The sequence below is a fragment of the Microcaecilia unicolor genome, chromosome 6 (assembly GCF_901765095.1).
Source record: "Microcaecilia unicolor chromosome 6, aMicUni1.1, whole genome shotgun sequence".
NCBI classification, from domain to species: Eukaryota; Metazoa; Chordata; class Amphibia; order Gymnophiona; family Siphonopidae; genus Microcaecilia; species Microcaecilia unicolor.
In genome coordinates, this window is record NC_044036.1 from 248,968,156 (window position 1) to 248,989,198 (window position 21,043).

The window sequence follows — 21,043 nt, forward strand, 5'->3', positions numbered from 1 at the left end:
TCCCTCTCAGTGTCCCGCCCTCGCGGAAAGACGAAATGACATCAGAGGAGGGCGGGACACTGAGAGAGAAGGAAAGGGAAGGCTGGAGGCAATGCGAGCTAAGCCTGCTGCTTTCACTGCCGCCGCTGCGATCTGAGGTAAAATGAAAGGTTTAAAGGCAGGGCGGCAGGAAGGAAAAGCATGCTGTTGTGGGAGACGAGGGCGGGCAGGTGAGGGCTGGGGTTGAACTCGACCTTGGGTACTTAAAAGGGGTCAGGTAGGAGCTGGGGCGAGTCACTGGACATGGATGGGATGGGATGGGAGGGGAGGGCAGAGGAGAATCGCTTGACATGGAGGGGAGGGAGGAGAAATCGCTTAGACGAGAGTCACTGAACATGGAGGGGAGGGCAGAGGAGAATCGCTGGCCACGGATTGGATTAGGTGGGAGGGGAGAATCGCTGGCCATGGAGGGGAGGGCAGGGGAGAGAGGAGAAATCTCTTAGACGATAGCCTTCCTAGGGCCTGTTTCATTTTTCGTGAAACGTGCTATTTTGCTTGTTTATTTATAAAATTTCTACCCTGCATCATCTGCAATTCTGAGCGGAGTACAAAGGACATACACAATCATGTAAAACAATATACAAATAAAAACCTCATATACAAAGACAAATTCACATAAAAGTAGGAAAACTATTATCTAAAAGCAACAGCGAGTTTATGCCTCTAGACCTCAAGGAAGCATATACCCACATATCTATTCTCCATGCACACAAAAAATTCCTTCGCTTCCATGTGGAGCTTTACACTATCAGTACAACATCTTACCATTTGGCTTGACCTTGGCTTTTCAGGTCTTCATAAAGTGTCTAGTAGTACTAGCTGAAGCATTTTGAAGATGGGGCATCCATGTCTTCCCGTACTTAGGCAATTGATTAATCAAAGCAACCTCTCAGGAGTCTGCCACCACTTCATGTAGTCAGCGATACAACAACTAGAACCCCTCGGATTTGTCATCAACTACTTCAAATCACATCTTCAACCAGTACAGACTTTAGAGTTTGAAGGGGGGCTCTATGCGACACAACTTAATGTCAAGCATTCCTTCCTCAACCAAGGGCGAACAATATATTACACCTCGTATACCTGCTCATCAAATGCTCTGCCTCCTCAGTCACATTGCATCAACAGTCCATGTAACACCACTGGCTCATCTTCACTTTTGAATTCCTCAGTGGACACTCTCCTCTCAGTGGTCTCATGCCACCACGGGATTATTATCTGTTCATATCCCAAATAACTCCACAGCTCCGCCACTCTGTACTGTGGTGGATGGCATCCCACAATCTGACCTGAGGTCTTCTGTTCCAACCCCCTCCACATCACAAGATTCTCACCACGGGTGCTTCCAGGGCGGGTTGGGAAGCTCACTTCAGTCTCCATACCTGTGTCCCTACAACAATCTCCTGGAATTGTGAGTTGTTTGGAATGCTCTCAGAACCTTCCGGAATCATATTCTCAATCAAGTTATACAAGTTTGCACAGACAATCAAGTAGCGATGTATTACCTAAACAGGGCAGAACCGGAGCTTGCCTCTTCTGTCACCAAGCAATCTAAATATGGACATGGGCAGCTTCCCAAATTATCTTTATAAGAGCTGTTTATTTGGCCGGCAAACAAGATGCTGTAGCAGATAAACTAGCAGGGTCCTGAAGCCTCACGAATGGTCTCTCAACACCTCAGTTATTTGTCATACAGTCCAGCAGTGGGGAACCCCAGAGATAGACTTGTTTGCTTCTCCTTAGAACAACAAACTTCCCCGATTCTGTTCCACACTCTGTGCTCTCAACCACCTAGCCCTATATGCCTTCCTGCTCTACAGAGGGAAGGATCTTCTATACACTTTTAACCCACTGCCTGTTACTGGCAAAACTCTTCGCAAACTGTGTCGAGACCAAGGAACCATGATTCTAATTGCTCTCTACTGGCCAAGAGAAATCTGGTTCTCTCTACTCCTAGAGTTGTCCTACAAGGAACCATTCAGGATGGATCCTTTCCCAACCCTCATAGAACAAGGGATCCCTTCATCCAGACTCTCATTGTCTGGCCCTGACTGCTTGGTACCTGATGATTTAGAGTTGCGTTCATTGAACCTTCCCCATGCAATCTCTCAGATACTTCTCGCCTCCAGGAAACCTTCCAGAAGAAAATGTTACTGTTTAAAGTGGAAAAGATTTTCACTCTGTTGTACAGCTAAGTTGCTAAACCTTACCACGTGCTCTTTACCTACCTTTATTTATTTATATATTAGGATTTATTTTACTGCTTTTTTTAAAGAATTCACTCAAGGCAGTGTACAGTAAGAATAAATCAAACATAAGCAATACACAATTACAGCAGTAAAAATATTCAAATAACAATATACTACTTACAGTGTCAACACAATACGTAATAGAACATTTTAATAGACAGCGTAGGGTATAAGCAAAGATGGAACGTATAGATAGGTATGAGGAGGTAGAAAATAAGGTGACTAATTTAAGGAAAGTTGTACATGAGGTCACAGAGAAGATTAAATGTTATCTCAGCTAGAGTATGAATGGATAAACATGTCCTGCTGCAGTGTGTGCAGCCTGTGTCACTCCTTGTGTGTCTGTGAGACTAAGAAGTTAGCAGGTGGGGGGAAGAGGGGTTGGTGGTTGGGAGGCGAGGATAGTGGAGGGCAGACTTATACGGTCTGTACCAGAGCCGGTGATGGGATGCGGGACTGGTGGTTGGAAGGCGGGGAATCCTGCTGGGCAGACTTATACGGTCTGTGCCCTGAAAAAGACAGGTACAAATAGTAACATAGTAGATGACGGCAGAAAAAGACCTGCACGGTCCATCCAGTCTGCCCAACAAGATAACTCATATTTGCTGCTTTTTGTGTATACCCTATTTTGATTTGTACCTATGCTCTTCAGGGCACAGACCGTATAAGTCTGCCCTGCACTATCCCCGCCTCCCAACCACCAGCCCTACCTCCCAACCACCGGCTCTGGCACAGACCGTATGTCTGCCCAGCACTATCCTCACCACCCGAGCCCTGCCTCCCAACCCCGGCTCTGGCACAGACCGTACAAGTCTGTCCAGCACTATCCCCGCCTCCCAACCACCAGCCCCGCCTCCCGATCTTGACTAAGCTCCTGAGGATCCATTCCTTCGGCACAGGATTCCTTTATGCTTATCCCACGCATGTTTGAATTCCGTTACCGTTTTCATTTCCACCACCTCCCGCGGGAGGGCATTCCAAGCATCCACTACTCTCTCCGTGAAAAAATACTTCCTGACATTTTTCTTGAGTCTGCCCCCCTTCAATTTCATTTCATGTCTTCTCGTTCTACCACCTTCCCATCTCCGGAAAAGATTCGTTTGCGGATTAATACCTTTCAAATATTTGAACGTCTGTATCATATCACCCCTGTTTCTCCTTTCCTCCAGAGTATACATGGTTAGTTCAGCAAGTCTCTCCTCATACGTCTTGTAACGCAAATCCCATACCATTCTCGTAGCTTTTCTTTGCACCGCTTCAATTCTTTTTACATCCTTAACAAGATACGGCCTCCAAAACTGAACACAATACTCCAGGTGGGGCCTCACCAACGACTTATACAGGGGCATCAACACCCCCTTTCTTCTGCTGGTCACACCTCTCTTTATACAGCCTAACAACCTTCTAGCTACTGCCACCGCCTTGTCACACTGTTTCGTCGCCTTCAAATCCTCAGATACTATCACCCCAAGATCCCTCTCTCCGTCCGTACCTATCAGGCTCTCCCCGCCTAACACATACATCTCCCGTGGATTTCTACTCCCTAAGTGCATCACTTTGCATTTCTTCGCATTGAATTTTAATTGCCAAACCTTAGACCATTCTTCTAGCTTCCGTATGTCCTTTTTCATGTTTTCCACTCCCTCCGGGGTGTCCACTCTGTTACAGATCTTAGTATCATCCGCGAATAGGCAAACTTTACCTTCTAACCCTTCGGCAATGTCACTCACAAATATATTGAACAGAATCGGCCCCAGCACCGATCCTTGAGGCACTCCACTACTTATCTTTCGCTCCTCCGAGCGAATTCCATTCACCACCACCCTCTGGCGTCTGTCCGTCAACCAGTTCCTAATCCAGTTCACCACTTCGGGTCCTATCTTCAGCCCCTCCAGTTTATTTAAGAGCCTCCTGTGGGGAACCGTGTCAAAAGCTTTGCTGAAATCTAAGTAGATTACGTCCATAGCTCATCCCTGATTCAATTCTCCTGTCACCCAATCAAAGAACTCAATGAGGTTCGTTTGGCACGATTTCCCTTTGGTAAATCCATGCTGTCTCGGTAAGGTATACACATATGAATTTATCTTGTTGGGCAGACTGGATGGACCGTGCAGGTCTTTTTCTGCCGTTATCTACTATGTTACTTCTTCCATTAAAGGCCTGATTGAAGAGCCAAGCTTTCACCTGTTTTCTGAAGTAGAGATAGTCTTGTGTTAAGCGGAGCCTTTCAGACAGTGCATCCCAGAGTGTGGGGGCTACTCCGGAGAAGGCTCGCTTGCAGGTATCACATTGTATAATGTCTTTTGGAGAGGATGTAGAGGGTCGTCCTATTCTTCAAGTACTCGGGGCCATTTCCTTTCAGGGCCTTGAAGATCAGACATAGAGTTTTAAATTTAGCCCTGTATTGTAGTGGTAGCCAGTGAAGTTTTTGCAAAAATGGTGTGATGTGGTCATGTCACTTGCAGCCTTCTACGAGTCTTGCTGCAACATTCTGAATCAATTAGAACTGGTGTAGATCCTTTGTAGTCAGACTATTGTAGAGTGCATTACAGTAATCCATATTATCATGGCATGTACAACGGGGATAAGTTTTTCCTTCTCAATTTAAGAAGAAAGGCAGCATAGTTGTTGCAAATAGTAGAAGCAGCTCTTGAAGGTTGCTTGGCGCTGTATTCCAAGGTTCCTGACGTGATTTGAGGGGTGAGTTCGTACTTCCCAAAAGAGATTTTGATGTCAGGTATGTGTCCACTTGTGTTAGGGACCCAGAGAATCTCGGTTTTACTTGGGTTCAGGCATAGTTTGTTGTAATTAGCCCATTCTTGAATTGATGTTAGACAGGTAATCAGTTTATTCAGGGCTGTAGATAAGTCAGGTACAGTGGGTATGAGTAGCTGCACATCATCTGCGTAGATGTAGAACTGAGTGTACATTGACTGAATCAGCTGAGCTAGTGGCTTGAGGTAAATATTGAACAGAATGAGTGACAGTATCGATCCTTGTGGTACCCCACAGGTCGGTGCCCATGGGGGCGATGAGGTTCTGCCAAACATTATGGATAGTTGCCTGTCTGATAGATAGGATCTGAACCACGCAAGTACTGTTCCATTGATACCTGTTTCTGTCAGTCATGCTAGCATGATATCATCCATAGTGTCAAAAGCTGCTGAGAAATCTGGCAGTATTAACATCAAGGCAAATCCCTAGTCTCGGTTTCTGTGAAGATCATTTAGGAGGGATACGAGGACCATTTCTGTTCCATAACCGGGTCTGAATTCAGATTGACACGGATCTAGCCAGCTTCTCTCTTCTAGCCAATCATTGAGTTGATCTTTCCAGTTCTGGACTCAAAACTGTCAAGAGTACATTTGAGCGCCATCAGTGCTTTTCATACCTAAATAGATAAACCAATTTCAGTTCACCCCTTGATAAATTCATGAAGGGTTTATTTCACACTAAACTTCCTATCAAATCGCCTCCGGTGGCGTGGGATCTCAATGTCGTCCTCACTTCTTTAATGAAACCTCCATGCGGACCACTAAACTCCTGTTCTTTGAAGTTCCTCATGTATAAAGTACTGTTTTTAGTAGCTCTTACTTTTGCCAGAAGAGTCAGTGAGCTTTAAGCCCATGTGGCAGATCCAACTTACACCACATTCTTCCATGAGAGGTTGTGCTCCGAACCCAACCCAAATTCCTCCCAAATGTGGTTTTGGCATTCCATCTCAACCAGTCCATTGTCTTCTCTCCTAAACCACATTTTCATCCTGGAGAAGCAGCACTGCATACCTTAGACTCCAAGCATGCTCTAGCATATTATCTAGACAAAACCTCATCGACCATCCTCTCAGCTTTTTGTTAACAGTTGATCGTAACAGATTGAGAATTCCCATCACCAAGCATACAATCTCTACCTGGTTGTCTGACTGGAGTTCATTTTCAAAAGAGAAAAACGTCCAAATCGGTATTTTCAAAACGTATTTTTAGACATTTTTCTATGAAGTCCGTCAGAAGTGTGTTCAGATCACAAGGGGGCATGTTGGGGGCGTTTTGAATGCGGGATTAGGGTACGCTTAACACTTGGATATTTTACAAGTGAGGTGAAGGAAGCTATTAGAGCTAAAAGAAAATCCTTCAGAAAATGGAAGAAGGAACCTACTGAAAATAATAAGAAACGGCATAAGGAATGTGAAGTCAAATGCAAAGTGCTGATAAGGAAGGCTAAGAGGGACTTCGAAAAAAGGATTGCATTGGAGGCAAAAACACATAGTAAAATTTCTTTTAGGTATATTAAAAGCAGGAAGCTGGCAAAAGAATCGGTTGGACCGCTAGATGAACGAGGAGTAAAAGGGGCAATCAGGGAAGCAAAGCCGTAGCGGAGAGATTAAGTGAATTTTTTGCTTCGGTCTTCACTGAGGAAAATTTGGGAGTGATACCGGTGCCGTAAATGGTATTCGAAGCTGACGAGTCGGAGAAACTTAATGAATTCTCTGTAAACCTGGAGGATGTAATGGGGCAGTTCTACAAACTGAAGAGTATCAAATCTCCTGGACCAGATGGTATTCATCCCAGAGTACTGATATAACTGAAAAATGAGCTTGCGGAGCTATTGTTAGAAATATGTAATTTATCCTTAAAATCGAGTGTGGTACCGGAAGACTGGAGGGTGGCCAATGTAACGCCGATTTTTAAAAAAAGGTTCCAGAGGAGGTCCGGGAAATTATAGACCAGTGGGTCTGACGTCGGTGCCGGGCAAAATGGTAGAGACTATTATTAAGAACAAAATTACAGAGCATATTCAAAAGCATGGATTAATGAGACAAAGAGGCATATTTTCAAAGCACTTTGGGAGGCTAAGTTCCATAGGTTTCTATGGAACTTTGGGAGGCTAAGTGCTTTGAAAATGAGCCTCACTGTCAACATGGATTTAGTGAAGGGAAATCTTGCCTCACCAATCTACTACATTTCTTTGAAGGGGTGAACAAACATGTGGATAAAGGTGAGCCGGTTGATATTGTGTATCTGGATTTTCAGAAGGCGTTTGACAAAGTACCTCATGAAAGACTCCAGAGGAAATTGGAGAGTCATGGGATAGGAGGTAGTGTCCTATTGTGGATCAAAAACTGGTTAAAAGATAGAAAACAGAGAGTGGGGTTAAATGGTCATTATTCTCAATGGAGAAGGGTAGTTAGTGGGTTCCCCAGGGGTCTGTGCTCGGACCGCTGCTTTTTAACATATTTATAAATGACCTAGAGATGGGAGTAACTAGTGAGGTAGTTAAATTTGCTGATGACACAAAGTTATTCAAAGTCGTTAAATCACGGGAGGATTGTGAAAAATTACAAGAGGATCTTACGAGACTGGGCGTCTAAATGGCAGATGACGTTTAATGTGAGCAAGTGCAAAGTGATGCATGTAGGAAAGAGGAACCCGAATTATAGCTACGTCATGCAAGGTTCCACGTTAGGAGTCACGGACCAAGAAAGGGATCTAGGTGTCGTCGTTGATGATACGTTGAAACTTTCTGCTCAGTGTGCTGCCGCGGCTAAGAAAGCAAATAGAATGTTAGGTATTATTAGTAAAGGAATGGAAAACAAAAATGAGGATGTTATAATGCTTTTGTATCACTCCATGGTGGACCGCACCTCGAATATTGTGTTCAGTTCTGGTCGCCGTATCTCAAAAAAGATATAGTGGAATTAGAAAAGGTGCAGAGAAGGGTGACGAAAATGATAAAGGGGATGGGACGACTTCCCTATGAGGAAAGGCTAAAGCAGCTAGGGCTCTTCAGCTTGGAGAAAAGGCGGCTGAGGGGAGATATGATAGAGGTCTATAAAATAATGAGTGGAGTTGAACGGGTAGATGTGAAGCATCTGTTCACGCTTTCCAAAAATACTAGGACTAGGGGGCATGCAATGAAGCTACAATGTAGTAAATTTAAAACTCTGGAATTCGTTGCCAGAGAATGTGGTAAAGGCGGTTAGCTTAGCGGAGTTTAAAAAAAGGGTTGGACGGCTTCCTAAAGGAAAAGTCCATAGACCGTTATTAAAAGGACTTGGGGAAAATCCACTATTTCTGGGATAAGCAGTATAAAATGTTTTGTACTTTTTGGGATCTTGCCAGGTATTTGTGATCGGAATTGGCCACTGTTGGAAATAGAATGCTGGGCTTGATGGACCTTTGGTCTTTCCCAGTATGGCAATACTTATGTAAGTATGTACAACCATAATGGAACCAAACAAAAAGATTCAGGACTAAAACCAAGACGTTTTGGTCTAGACCTGTTTTCAGAACAAATAAGGCACAAAAAGGTGCTCTAATTGACCAGATGACCACTGGAGGTAATCAGGGATGACCCCCCCAATGGTTACTGACCCCCCCTCCCACCCTCCCCAAATGTGAATAAAAATATGATTTACCAGCCTCTATGAGAGCTGCAGATGTTAAAGGCAGGTCTATTAGAACAGCATGCAGGTCCCTGGAGTAGAGTAGTGGTCAGTGCAGTACACAGTGGGGGACCCAGGTCCCCCTCTCCCCTCTACTACCTGTCAAACTTGTGTGACTCCTCCTAAGATCAACAAAACCCTACTGTATCCACATATAGGTGCCCCCTTCACCAATAAGGGCTATTGTAGTGTTTTGTTCAGTGGGGGACAGTGGATTTTGGGTGGGTTTTGGAGGGCTCATGGGACAAGATAAGGGAACAAAGGTGAGATTTGTACCTGGAAGCAGTTTTATGAAGTGCCCAGAAGTGCCGTCTTGGGTGCCCCATTGCTCTCCTAGGATTTCTGGGGGACCATTCTACTAAAACTGCTGGCTCTTCCTATATCCCAGCGACATGAATTCTCTACGTTTTGCACCTATTCAGGTTTTTTTTTTTTTTTTTGAAAATGGACCAAAATACCCCCAAAATGTCCAAATCACAAAACCTTGTTCAAAACAGTATTTTCGGAAAAAAGATAGACATTTTTCTTTTTGAAAATTACCTTCTTTCCTATTCGGATTTTGGACATTTTGTGCAAAACGTCCAAAGTCGGATGTAGACGTCATCAAAAATGCCCCCCTTTTTCTCCTATATGTATACTCAAGCTGGGCTGAACCTCCATGGTCGTATCACTGTTCATAATGTAAGATCCATGGCGGCCTCAGTAGCCCATTTCCGTTCTGCCTCTGTTCAAGACATTTGTAATACTGCTATGTGGTCTTCTAGTGATACCTTCACGACTCACTATTGTCTGGAGCCGACTGCACCCTCTGGCTCACTATCTACTTAGTTAATAAAATTCATCTCTTCTGCGAGCCTGGTAGCTAGTGAGGCCAACATGTGAGAATATTATGCCTGCTTGTCCTCAGAGAATGCTAAGTATTTATCTGTAGCAGGTGTTCTCCTAGGACAGCAGGCATATATTCTCACATCCTTCCCACCTGCCCTTGGAGTTGTTGTCTTAGCTTTAACATTGTACTGCTGGTCCTGCACTTGCATGTCGAGCGGGAAGGCACTCTTGCATGCGTGGTGGGGGCACTGCCTCAAAAACTTTGTGATAGTGCACTGGGCCATGTCTGCACCAGGCTCCATGAATCACTTCACCCATATGTGATACATGCCTGCTGTCTTCGGAGAACATGTGCTACAGATAAGTAACTTAGTGTTTTACTCTGTCTGTGCTTATTGCAATAATCTCCATTCAAGGGAATATGTATAGATTTTGAGTGGTCATAGTATTCATTTAAGAATTCTGTGCCAATATGCATATGGGTTTAGTCTGTGTGGGACTACTGGTGTATCTAGTACAGTAAGATGTATTTGTCCTTTCCCACCCCCAACATTTTTCTTTGGTTTAACTGTGCTTATGAAAAGATGACCTATGTAATCATAAGTGGGGAAACCCTATAAACTCCTTTCAATATTTGTCTGTCTTCATGACTGATTGACTGGCTTTTTAAAGCTTTTAATATCTTGTTTTTTCAAAAATTTACAGGTATGGCAGTGGCTTGATTACAATGAAAAATTATAATGCTTAGCAATTGGTCTCTGTTGCCAAGGAAACAAGCTGATATGCTTCAGCTGTGCTGATTCTGAACATTTATATGCAGGAGATGGGCCTCGATATCATACCTTGTCTGTAACTGTGCAAACTTTAAACTATATTTATTTTATTTATTTTTATGATTTAGGCAGATCATTTAGAAAGATGAATTTCATTTCAGTTGTAGTTTAGACTAACATTGTAAAAGAATAATTTTCTTACATTAGTCTGGGTTGATATAGTCAAGATAGAATTTAAACTTCAAGAATGTATTTTAAAAAGCGTATATTTTGAACCCCCCCCCCCCCCCAGTGAAAATGAGGATAAATGGTGCTTTATATGAAGAATGAGTTGCATAAATGCTGTATGTGTTTTACGGGTGCTGATAGCAATGCAGCCATTTTTGGACCCAGGTTGTAGTGTCATACATGCCCTTTAGTGTCCCTTCATGTCACACCGGGGCCCTTTTACTAAACTGTGTTAAGCACTAATGTGTGCTTAATGTAGGAAAAAAAGCTTTCTGCAGAGCATTAAAGCATGTTATGTCTGGATACATGAAACTAATTTGTAGATAACTTTTGAGAAGCAAAAATCTATTTTTAGATCCTGTTAACTAATTTTGGATTACAAACTAAGAGTAACAACTGGGTCATTTGTTTACAGAATATAATGGTTAATAAGGACTGTAATGCTCATCTAGTTTGCCAGGTTTCATTCCTTGTGCATTTCAATTATACCCAAATGACTGCTGGTTTTCCTTTCAACTAGAGATCTTCTGTGCTTATTCCATGCCTTTTTGGATTCCATTACAGATTTATCGCCATTACATTGTGGTTCACTTAGATACAGGTGTTTGGTGGGAAGGAAAGTTTGCCTAGTTTAGTTGACCCACTGTGTTTGGTGACCTATATATATTCACCTCTTATTTATATATATATATATATATATATATATATATATATATATATATCTAAAGAGGTGAATATAAGTAGTAGTTTGCAATGAATGCATTCAGATAACTACAGGTTTTTGTTTTATTTTGCCTACTCCCAAACTAAGGGCCTCTTTCATCAAACCACGCCAGGGCCCCCTGTGCAGCAATGCCAACAAACATTCAGTTTGAATGGGCTTCATCAGCATTGGTGTGGAAACCCCTAGCACAGCTTGATCAAAGAGGCCCCAAATATAAGACTGCCCTTTTTTTCTGAAATGAAAAGTGTTTTTATTTACATAGTTTATGGAATGCTTATTTATGCAGTACTAAAGGGCAGCGCAGAACATTTCATTTTGGACACAGAAAACAATTGGAATCACTTTGCATGCTACTTGCCCTGAACATTCTTTGATTAGTATACTATTTTAGCAGGCCACCTTTCCTCTTTAAGAATAAAATACTTCAAAATACAAACTTCATCAAAACATGATTATTAAGTGCCACCTACATACATGATACTATACAAGTGAAATAAGGAAAATCACACAAAAGGGGTGTAGAAATTTGTATAAGAAGCACAAATGAATTGCCATTAAGTGTGACTAATCTGTAACTCAAAAGGGTCATTTACTAGCAGTTAACATTAACACATGCTATCATCATTATTGAGCATTATTTGCTGCAGGGCCCATTTGATAGAGTGGGTCCTGTGGCAAAGAATATGTTAATGGTGTTAGCTAACAGTAAATAAAGAAAGTGTACATGTGGAATGTGGAGGGGGGGGGGGGGGGGGGAGGAATCTTATAGAAATTTGAACATGCAGATGGAGGGGTTCCACAGACAGGTGACTAGTACTTTATAATATTTTTGGGAGATAATTTAAGTTTGATCTAGCCTGCACCCAGTAGGATATGCTCAATAGACAAATGCTGGGAGAAGCCCATCACTTACTTAAATATTGTAAAACATTTCACTGTAGTGCTATTTGCACTGAAGTTCCCTTAAAAATAGGGATTAAATACCAACAGATGTATATTGGCATTTGCAGGGTGTTTATCAGAGCATGTGGGAAACCTTCTGTGTTTTTAATACTAAGGGAAGGGGTATTTAGCTGCAGAAATCCTAAAAATCAGTGTGTTCTCATATCTAGTTTTCTTTTGACTTCTTGTGGGTGGAAATCATTTTAACACGTTAAGTATTTTCTTAGTTTCCTTGAATTTATTTTTCCAGACAAAATATATTGAGTACAAGTCCTCTCCCAAAAATGCAGTATTTCTAGTAGTTTCTGTACCAGCTCCAAAAGATTTTCCTTTTTCCTTGAAAAGTTTACCAAAGACCTGATCCTCTTTTTCATTCCAAATGTACACAATATGTGAAAATGTGTGCTTGTGGCCACACACACTGCAGAAACTTGCTTGGTGCTACATGGAGTTGTTGGGTAGAGAGATTCAGTTGAATTCTCTACCCTTTGCTAATGACACTTCCTTCTTATTGTACTTGCAATTCATGAGTTGCTCTGAAATGGCTGAGGAGCTGCCTCTACTGAGCATGCCCCAAAGCTGAAGCTGCACCCGCAGATGAAATGAACGTGTGGCTGAGGGAGTAAGTAGGCCTGAAGTCAGGAATCTGGAAGGAAATGCAGCTGAGCTCCAACAAAACCGGAGGCGGCATGGTGTTCTGGAAATTTCATTCACATGGTATGTAGACACTGGTAAGGGCTTCCGAGCTGCAAGGAAACAGCACTGAAGTAGCAGTTGCAAATGAAGTGCTGGAACGGATTCAAAGAAATAAATAAAAAAGCAGCAGCATAGTTAATCACTAACATGGTATGGCTTCAAACTGCTTTCTGCTGCTGATCTCGGAGAAGAACTTTAAAGTAATGCTATTAAATGACTGATACCTAGATAATGTGTTGCTGAACATACATTTTTGTGAAGAAACAAAGCCAAGGGAAACTGAAAGGTGAATTTGGAGGGAAATCCAACCACACTTGTGTTTCTGCTGCTGCTTTGATGTTTGAGTATTGGCTTCCTCAGTGGGGTGCACACCCTCAACTTGATGCTTAACTATAGTATGGTAACATAGTTCAGGGCTGCTGCTTTTAGTAGTATTCACTCTTCCTGGTTGTTTGTTAAGAAGTGGGGGGGGGGGGGGGGGGGGAAGAATAGAGGGATAATAGTCTAACCTTTTATTCTTTTGCGGCCAGAAGAGTCTTGCTTGTCTTTGTTGTTGTGCAGTTATTTTGCAAACTGCATTTTTTTCATGATGGGATGGAGTAAATCCAAAAATAATTTTAAAATGGGAATACTAAAGGTTGCATTACAAAAATGTTCTATTTGGTTCCACTTCCTCTCACTGTACTTGAGTTGTGGATGATCAGAAGCCTTCATAATAGTTAATCTGGTAGAATGATGAAAGTGGGGTACTCTTTAGTAACTTTTCAACTGTCATGTATGCTAATAGGCTACTTAAATTCAGGACATCTTAAAACAAATTGACCCCGTTGTTGCCATACCCATTCAGAATGCTGATAACATTTGTGCATTTGAGTGGCTTCAGAATCTCACTTTGGTTTTAAGAATGTAAGTGTGCCTATTAATTTAAATTTGTTGATCTATATAATGCTGTAGTATGGTTATTAAGGCAAAAGAAAGAAGCTACTGAGTCCTAGGTCTGGCACAGAATCTTGCCATCTCTGATTGACTTCGGGTTCTTCCAGCATATGTGTAATAATGTACTAGAAAACTGATGGCAGTAGATTATCTGTGTATTTTTCAATGCTGGTTCAAAGGATTTGTCTGCTCAGCACTCCATATTTATAGGTTTTCATGACTCCTTATTTTGTTTCATTTCCATTTTTCTGTGCTGAAATCTTTGAGCTACAATGTTTCTCATACAGTCAGGGCAACTTAATAAAGTGCTGATAACCTGAATGCACTAAACAGGCTAGTCCTGGCTGATATGGTAGGCAAATCTATTGCTTTAGTATTGTGTGTCTTAAGGTACTCAACTTGAAGAAATGCTGATTTGAAGCAGCCATTTTTGTTGGTTTCATTACCACCCTTCAGGAATATTGAGAATATATTTGTTGTGTGTTTGTCTTAAATTCCTGGAATGTGAAAGGAAGAGATAACAGGAAAAATTAATGCAAACTGATATGTGAATGGTTGCACCGGTATCCATTCTTAAAGCTAGAGGAGGGCAGAGTAAAGGTGGCTTCACATGGTGAAACTGTATGTTTCTACATTTGCATTCAGAAAAGAAGCTTTGCAATATCTCACCTAGTTAAGGAGGTGAGAGGCCGATGTTGCTCTGACAGGGGTCCAGTGTTTCCATGAAATGTTCTACTTGTTTCTGAATCCCAAGTGTGGTAGACTTGATGTCTTAACCCTAGGGCTGCTTTTTCCAGTTTTAAATATTCCACTTCAAATACAGAGGAGCCTTCCAGACAATTAAAGTGTACTACAGCTTGACTGTTGCAATTAAGGAGGTGGACAATGTGAACAACTCTTTAGGAATTTATTGGTCTTGAATTTTTGTCTGGAAATCTAAATTGAGTGGGCAAGTATGTAATAAAGTATAGGACATTAAGGCCATATTTGGTAACCTCCCTCCCCTATCACAATTAATGTGTTCATCATTTAGTTGTACACTGGCTTATCCTTTTGTACAGTTCTCAGGGAAAAAATAAAACTGCTTTCTCTTATCAAGATCATATTAAACAGAAATGGGCTATGTGGAAATCTGAAAATGCTGACAAATGTTCCTTGTGCTTTAGAGAACCTGCATTCATTCATCATAAATACACTTTGATTATCATGGACTGACACTGAATAATAGTGAGAGTTTTATAGTGTCCAACAGATAATTATACATCTCGTGTGAAGAAATGTCCTCTTTCTAAAGGGCTCTTCCTAAACTTTAAAAGTTGTATAAGAAGTCTGACAGAATAAGAATGAAATAAACTTTGCAAGGGGACAGCTTACAGACTCTAATTTTCCAGCCTACCTTGACCCAAGTTTTAAAACTACAAGATTAGACATGCACATGCTAGAAAATTAATGGTTGTTATGCTGCTGGGAATATTTGGTTTACAGATGAGGAGAAAAATTGGAATCAAAGATTTATTTTATTGATTTAATATGTCATAATAACAACAGTAAGCAGTCTTCACTTGCATTACTGTGGTTGAATTCAGAGATTTCCAGATTTTTCAGCATGGTTTGTAATCCTCATTACTTAGAAGCCATTTAATGGTTAAGTTCTTTCACTGCTTTATTGTCTGCCACATCTATAATTTGTTTCTTGGTTGTTTGTAATTGAAAAGGACAGTCCATTGTTCTGCCGTATGTAATTCTATGGAGGAGGAGTTTGTGCCTTTGCACTGCCTGGTTTCCATAAAATGGCTGCAGTTTACAGTGAAGAAAGAGTGAAATGGTGTCCCGTGCTTGTCTCTTGCTGGCATAAGAATGACCTATAGAGGGAGCTAGGTCATGTGGTCTGTGCATTGTAGACCAAGAAGGAAGGAACAAGCAGTTTGCTAGCTTCCATCAAAAAAAGAATAAGCAACTTAACACAGAACTGCCCAGGTACAGCTTCACATTAGACAAAAAGGAGGATAAATAGGATATTTGTGGTTGGTTTGCCAGGAGACAGTTAAAACAGTGCTTCAGGTTTTAACTTCCCTTGTTGGTTATTTAACTGGATGACTGTGTGACTTAGAACATTCCATTGAGCATGTAAATACCAGAGGAAGAAACAGTCTTGTCAACAGGCATAATTCACATCTAGTTTTGCTTTAGGATATTGGTCTTTGAGAGACACATGTAATGTGAGATTTCTGTGCAGGAATATTCTATAGCTTCATCTTAAGAGTTTGTTGATTCAGTATGCAGCATCTACCCTACCACATATGTTGTTCTAAGATCTTTACACAACGTCACCACACTGTTATGAGATTTTCAGTAAAGTATTTGATCACCGATTTTTATCTTTTATTTTTTTTAACTGGGAGGTGTATTGGTTTTTTAAAATTTTCTTTTATTTGCAGCCTGATCAAAGGAGAGGTTGTAGCATTTGAAATAGAGGGAGGTTTGAAAAGCAGGTTTAAATTTGTTTAAAGTAATTAAAAAATTTATTTTTATTCTGACCAACATCACAATTTGCTAGCAACAAAGATCCAGAGCTAGGCCCTTTTATTTGACAGTTAAAGTATTTTTGTTTTTGTACCTCGTTCAAAATCTTGATGTACATTGTCATTATATAATAACTGTACATTACGAATTTTGTAGGATCCATATAGCTATATTATTTATTTCGAAGAGGAGCACTATCTCTTTGAGAAGTATTCTTGCTTTCAAATTAAGGTCAAATTGTTGTGACCTGTTTCTAAAGGGGCATTAATATGATATTTAGTTATGAGTTGTACCTTGTGTTTATTCAGGCTCAATATAGTCTGAGATTCTACACATTTATTTGGTTAATCCTCTCATCCAAAGATGTCATATGTGTAAACGTTGAACCATTTGAAGAGGATAAAGGACTAGTTATTTCATAAGCAGCATGGAGGTTTTGATGCAGTTAACTAGTACTGTCATTTTACACACAGCACAAAGAAGATGGTGAATGAAAGCATGATCTGGAGTAATCTGAAAGTGATCTTGTCTAGTGTGCATTTAATAAGAGACTATAGGAATATGAATGCTTTCAAGTGCACATAAGAAAGGAAGCGAGAGAACTTGTGTCTATAGAGAGTTGATCTGTTATTTTTAGCTTGCTGAGAACATGGAATGTTTTTGATGCCATATCAAATCTGTTGAAAAAAAATATATTTGAGTTGAAAAATATATTTTTTTAATGTCACCCCGGGGTTTTAAGGATCATTTTTTTTTTTGGGGGGGGTGGGCAAGGGGAGTAAAATATTTGCCAGCTATCATTGTTCCTATCTCCATTATGGTGATATGCAGTACATCAAATCATTGTATTGATATTGTGATTGTTTTGAATGCTGAAAGAGAAATGAAGAATTTGTTTAGGGAACTGTTTTATTGGCCTGTACCCCAGTTGACTGGATGGTTCTGATGAGTACACTGTAACAATTTGATTCCATGATTACCTTCATAATTGCATGTGCTTCCACTCCTGTTTGGGTTCTTGAGCAAAACAGTAAAGATAAGGGGACGAGAAGATCAAGATGACGTTTCTGTAATATTCGTCATCCTTTCATTTTGAATTTAAGCTATCTGACATATTGCTCAGTGAAGGTCCCATGAGTTACTTGAGTCAGTTTTACTAAGAACTTTTAAGAGATTGAAGGATTTCTAAAAATATGCCGTCAGGTGCTGAAATGGTTGACAGAAGAATTTAATATAGCACTTTCTTATCTAAACTAGATTTGGATTTATGTACATTCTCCGAGGACAAGCAGGCTGCTTAAGACATAAGCATCACCACACTGGGACAGACCAAAGGTCCATCTAGCCCAGCACCCTGTCTCCGACAGTGGTCAATCCAGGTCACAATCACTCAACAAGATCCACGGAGCAAAGCATTTTGTACTGCTTGTCCCAGGAATAGTGGATTTTTCCCTACGTCCATTTACTAACATTCTATGGCCTTTTCCTTCAGGAAGCCGTCCAAACCTTTCTAAAACTCTGCTAAGCTAACCGCCTTAACCACATTCTCTGGCAACGAATTCCAGAGTTGAATTACGCGCTGAGTAAAGAAAAATTTTCTCCTATTTGTTTTAAACTTACTGCACTTCAGCTTCATCGCATGCCCCCTTGTCCTAGTATTTTTGGAAAGCGTAAACAGATGCTCCATATCTATCTTTTCCACTCCACTCATTATTTTATATACCTCTATCATATCACCCCTCAGCCGCCTTTTCTCCAAGCTGAAGAGCCCCAGCTGCTTTAGCCTTTCCTCATAGGAAAGTCGTCCCATCCCCTTAATCATCTTTGTCGCCCTTCTCTGCACCTTTTCTAATTCCACATGTGGGTTGATGTCCGCGTCGGCCCAGGAAATAGAAAATTTTCCTTGCAAAAATAAAAAGTTTTGCCAGAGTCTTCTGGCGCTAGCAAGCGCGCACGACTTTCCTCCCATCGCGCAAGTGTGTCCCCTCAGTTCTTTTTTTTGTCAGCGATGAGGTGACAGGATTTTTCTGCTCTGGTTTTTGGCCCAGGAACAGAGTCTGACAACTTTTTTTCTTTCTATTTTTAATTATTTTGTCATTTTCTTAAAAAAAAAAAAAAAAATTATTTACTCCCGTAGTCTTTTTTTTAGTTTTTTTGCCTATTTTAAAGTTTCCTTTCTTTTCGACGCGGCTGGGTTTTCCCCTTTTTGTGCCCTTTACTTTTTGGCACGATCACATCGTTTAATTTCGCCAAAGCCGTTTTTCCTTTCATGTCATCGAAGACACCCAGCGGCTTCAAAAGTTGTACTCGGTGCAACTGGACCATCTCAGGTACCGATACCCACGCTTGGTGTATCCAGTTCCTAGGGCCCGACCATAGCCCAGCCGCTTGTAGTCTGTGTCTTCGTATGAAGAAACGGACCCAAGCGTCTCGAGAAGCCCAACGGGAAAAGCTTTTTGGGGCTCAGTCCGGTCCTTCGACTTCAACATCAGTACCGAGGTTGGCGGCATCAACATCGAAAGGAGCGTCGATGTCTGGAAGAGAGGTAATGGCTGCTGAGAGACCAACTTGCGCTGGGAGCAGCGAGACGTTGAGTGGGTCTCCACCTGCCTTGAGGCCTCCTGTTATGCAGGCCACCTGGGACCGACCTTCGTCGGACCCGACCCCAAGGAGACGTGAGGATTCCACGTCCTCCTCATCGGTACCGAGGAGTCTCATTGACGGGCGTCGAGCGAAGGCGAAGAAGTACCGTCATCGCTCTCCGACGCATGGTGCCAGGAGCTCCAGGGCACTGAGAGAGTCAGCACTTGAGAAATATCGGTGCCGAGAGGATCACTCCCTCTCGATACAGGTGGTGCCAGTCCGTAGGTCTCCTTGCAGCCCAGGACCTGCTCCAGAACCTCCACAGATTCTGACACCGCCAGTTCCACCGACCCCGCAGCCTTCTCCGATGGCGGCTCTTGACGAGCGTATCCGAGCCTTGCTTCAAGAACTTCTGGAGGGACTGCTATGTCAGTCAGCTTTGGTTTCGGGGGTGCTTGCGCTTTCTGTACCATCTGCAGCGGTGTCTGGTCCTTTTCCTGCAGTGAGGGCCCCAACTGCGATGCCGCCTGCGGCATTGGCGTTGGCAGCCACCCAGGTCGATTCCCCATCGTCGGTGGAGGAAGATTTGCTGCAGTCCGAGTGGGCATCGACCTCTCAACATCGCCATCAAGGGCATCGAGGCAGGTTCAGTGTCGAAGTACCTTAACAGAGGTCTTATCTGATACTGAGCAGGAACGTTCGTGGGAGTCATAGGAAGATCCCAGATACTTTTCTTCTGATGAGTCCTGTGGGATTCCCTCTGAACCTTCCCCTCCACCAGAGAGGAGACTATCCCCACCGGAGAGTCTTTCCTTTTCCTTTTTCCATCCGGTTAATGGCTACGGCTATTCCCTTCCCTTCCCTGTGGAGATTGAGGATGAGCCCAGGACTGAGATGCTCGAAGTCCTGAACTATTCTTCTCCACCTAAAGAGGCTGTGACAGTCCCTCTGCATAAGGTACTGAAGGAAGTCCTTATGCGAAACTGGTCGGCCCCTCTGTCTGTCCATGTGGTCCCCAAGAAAGCTGAATCCCAGTATTGGATCCACGGTGAACTTGGATTGATGAGGTCTCAGTTACCCCACAATTCTGTGGTGATGGATTCCGCACTCAAGAGAGCCAGGCGTATTAGAGACTATGCTTCGGCGCCCCCAGGCAGAGAAGCTAGAACTCTTGATTCTTTTGGGAGGAAGACGTATCAGGCCGCTATGCTCGCTGTCAAGATTCAGTCATACGAGCGTTCACTTGCGGGACTTGATAAGGCAACTGTCGAGCTTGGTTGATGTACTCCCTGAGGAGCTGGCTGAACCTTTTCGCCAGGTGGTCAGGCAGCAGAAGGTGTGTCGCAAGTTCCTGGCCAGGGGTACGTTCGACTCTTTTGATGTAGCATCCAAGATTGCTGCTCAAGATATAGTGATGCGTAGAGTCTCATGGCTGCGTGTCTCTGACCTGGATCATTCGGTCCAGCAGCGAATGGCGGATGTTCCTTGCCGGGGGGGGGGGGGGGGGGGGGGACACAACCTTTTTGGTGAAAAAGTAGAGGATCTTGTTGATCAGATCACGAAGCATAATGATGCTATGGATTCTCTTTTCCACCGGGCGTCGTCTTCTACTACCTCCTCATCTAGGAGGTATTTTGGGGGGGAAGAGGAGTGCTCCCTGTTCCTATCCTAGGCATAGGTACACTCCTGCTTCTCGACAGCCTTCCCAGGCTCAGCCCCAGCGTGCTCGTTCTCGTCAACAGCGTGCATCTAAGGCCCTTTCGCTCCCCAGCAAAAGCAGGGAACGGGCTTTTGACTCGCTCCAGTTAAGCATAGCCTCAATAAAAGTGTCTGTACCGGATGACTTGCCGGTTGGAGGGAGGTCGATATTTTTTCACCAAAGGTGGCCTCTCATAACCTCCGACCGGTGGGTCCTTCAAATAGTCCGGTCAGGATACAACCTCAATCTGGAATCCAAACCTCCAAATTGCCCACCGGGAGCTCATTCTTACAGTTGATAGCACAAACAGGTACTTGCAGAGGAACTCTCCGCCCTTCTGAAGGCCCAAGCAGTCGAACCCGTTCCACCAGGGGAAGAAGG

At 42.6% G+C, this 21,043-nt stretch overlaps 1 protein-coding gene across 9 annotated transcripts in view; it reads left to right on the plus strand.

Moving 5' to 3' along the window:
• The window catches only part of EHMT1 (euchromatic histone lysine methyltransferase 1), a 698,071-nt gene that overhangs the window by 165,642 nt on the left and 511,386 nt on the right, over positions 1-21,043 (plus strand). The window contains exon 1 of one of the 9 annotated variants that reach the window (XM_030207086.1): positions 12,855-12,942. The exons of 7 other annotated variants lie outside the window; for them this stretch is intronic. In XM_030207086.1, the coding sequence (XP_030062946.1) occupies positions 12,940-12,942 (3 nt within the window). In that variant the 5' untranslated portion in view covers positions 12,855-12,939. Of the gene's footprint in view, positions 1-12,854; positions 12,943-21,043 lie in introns of those variants that run through there. One more of the 9 variants, XM_030207088.1, reaches the window with a different exon arrangement.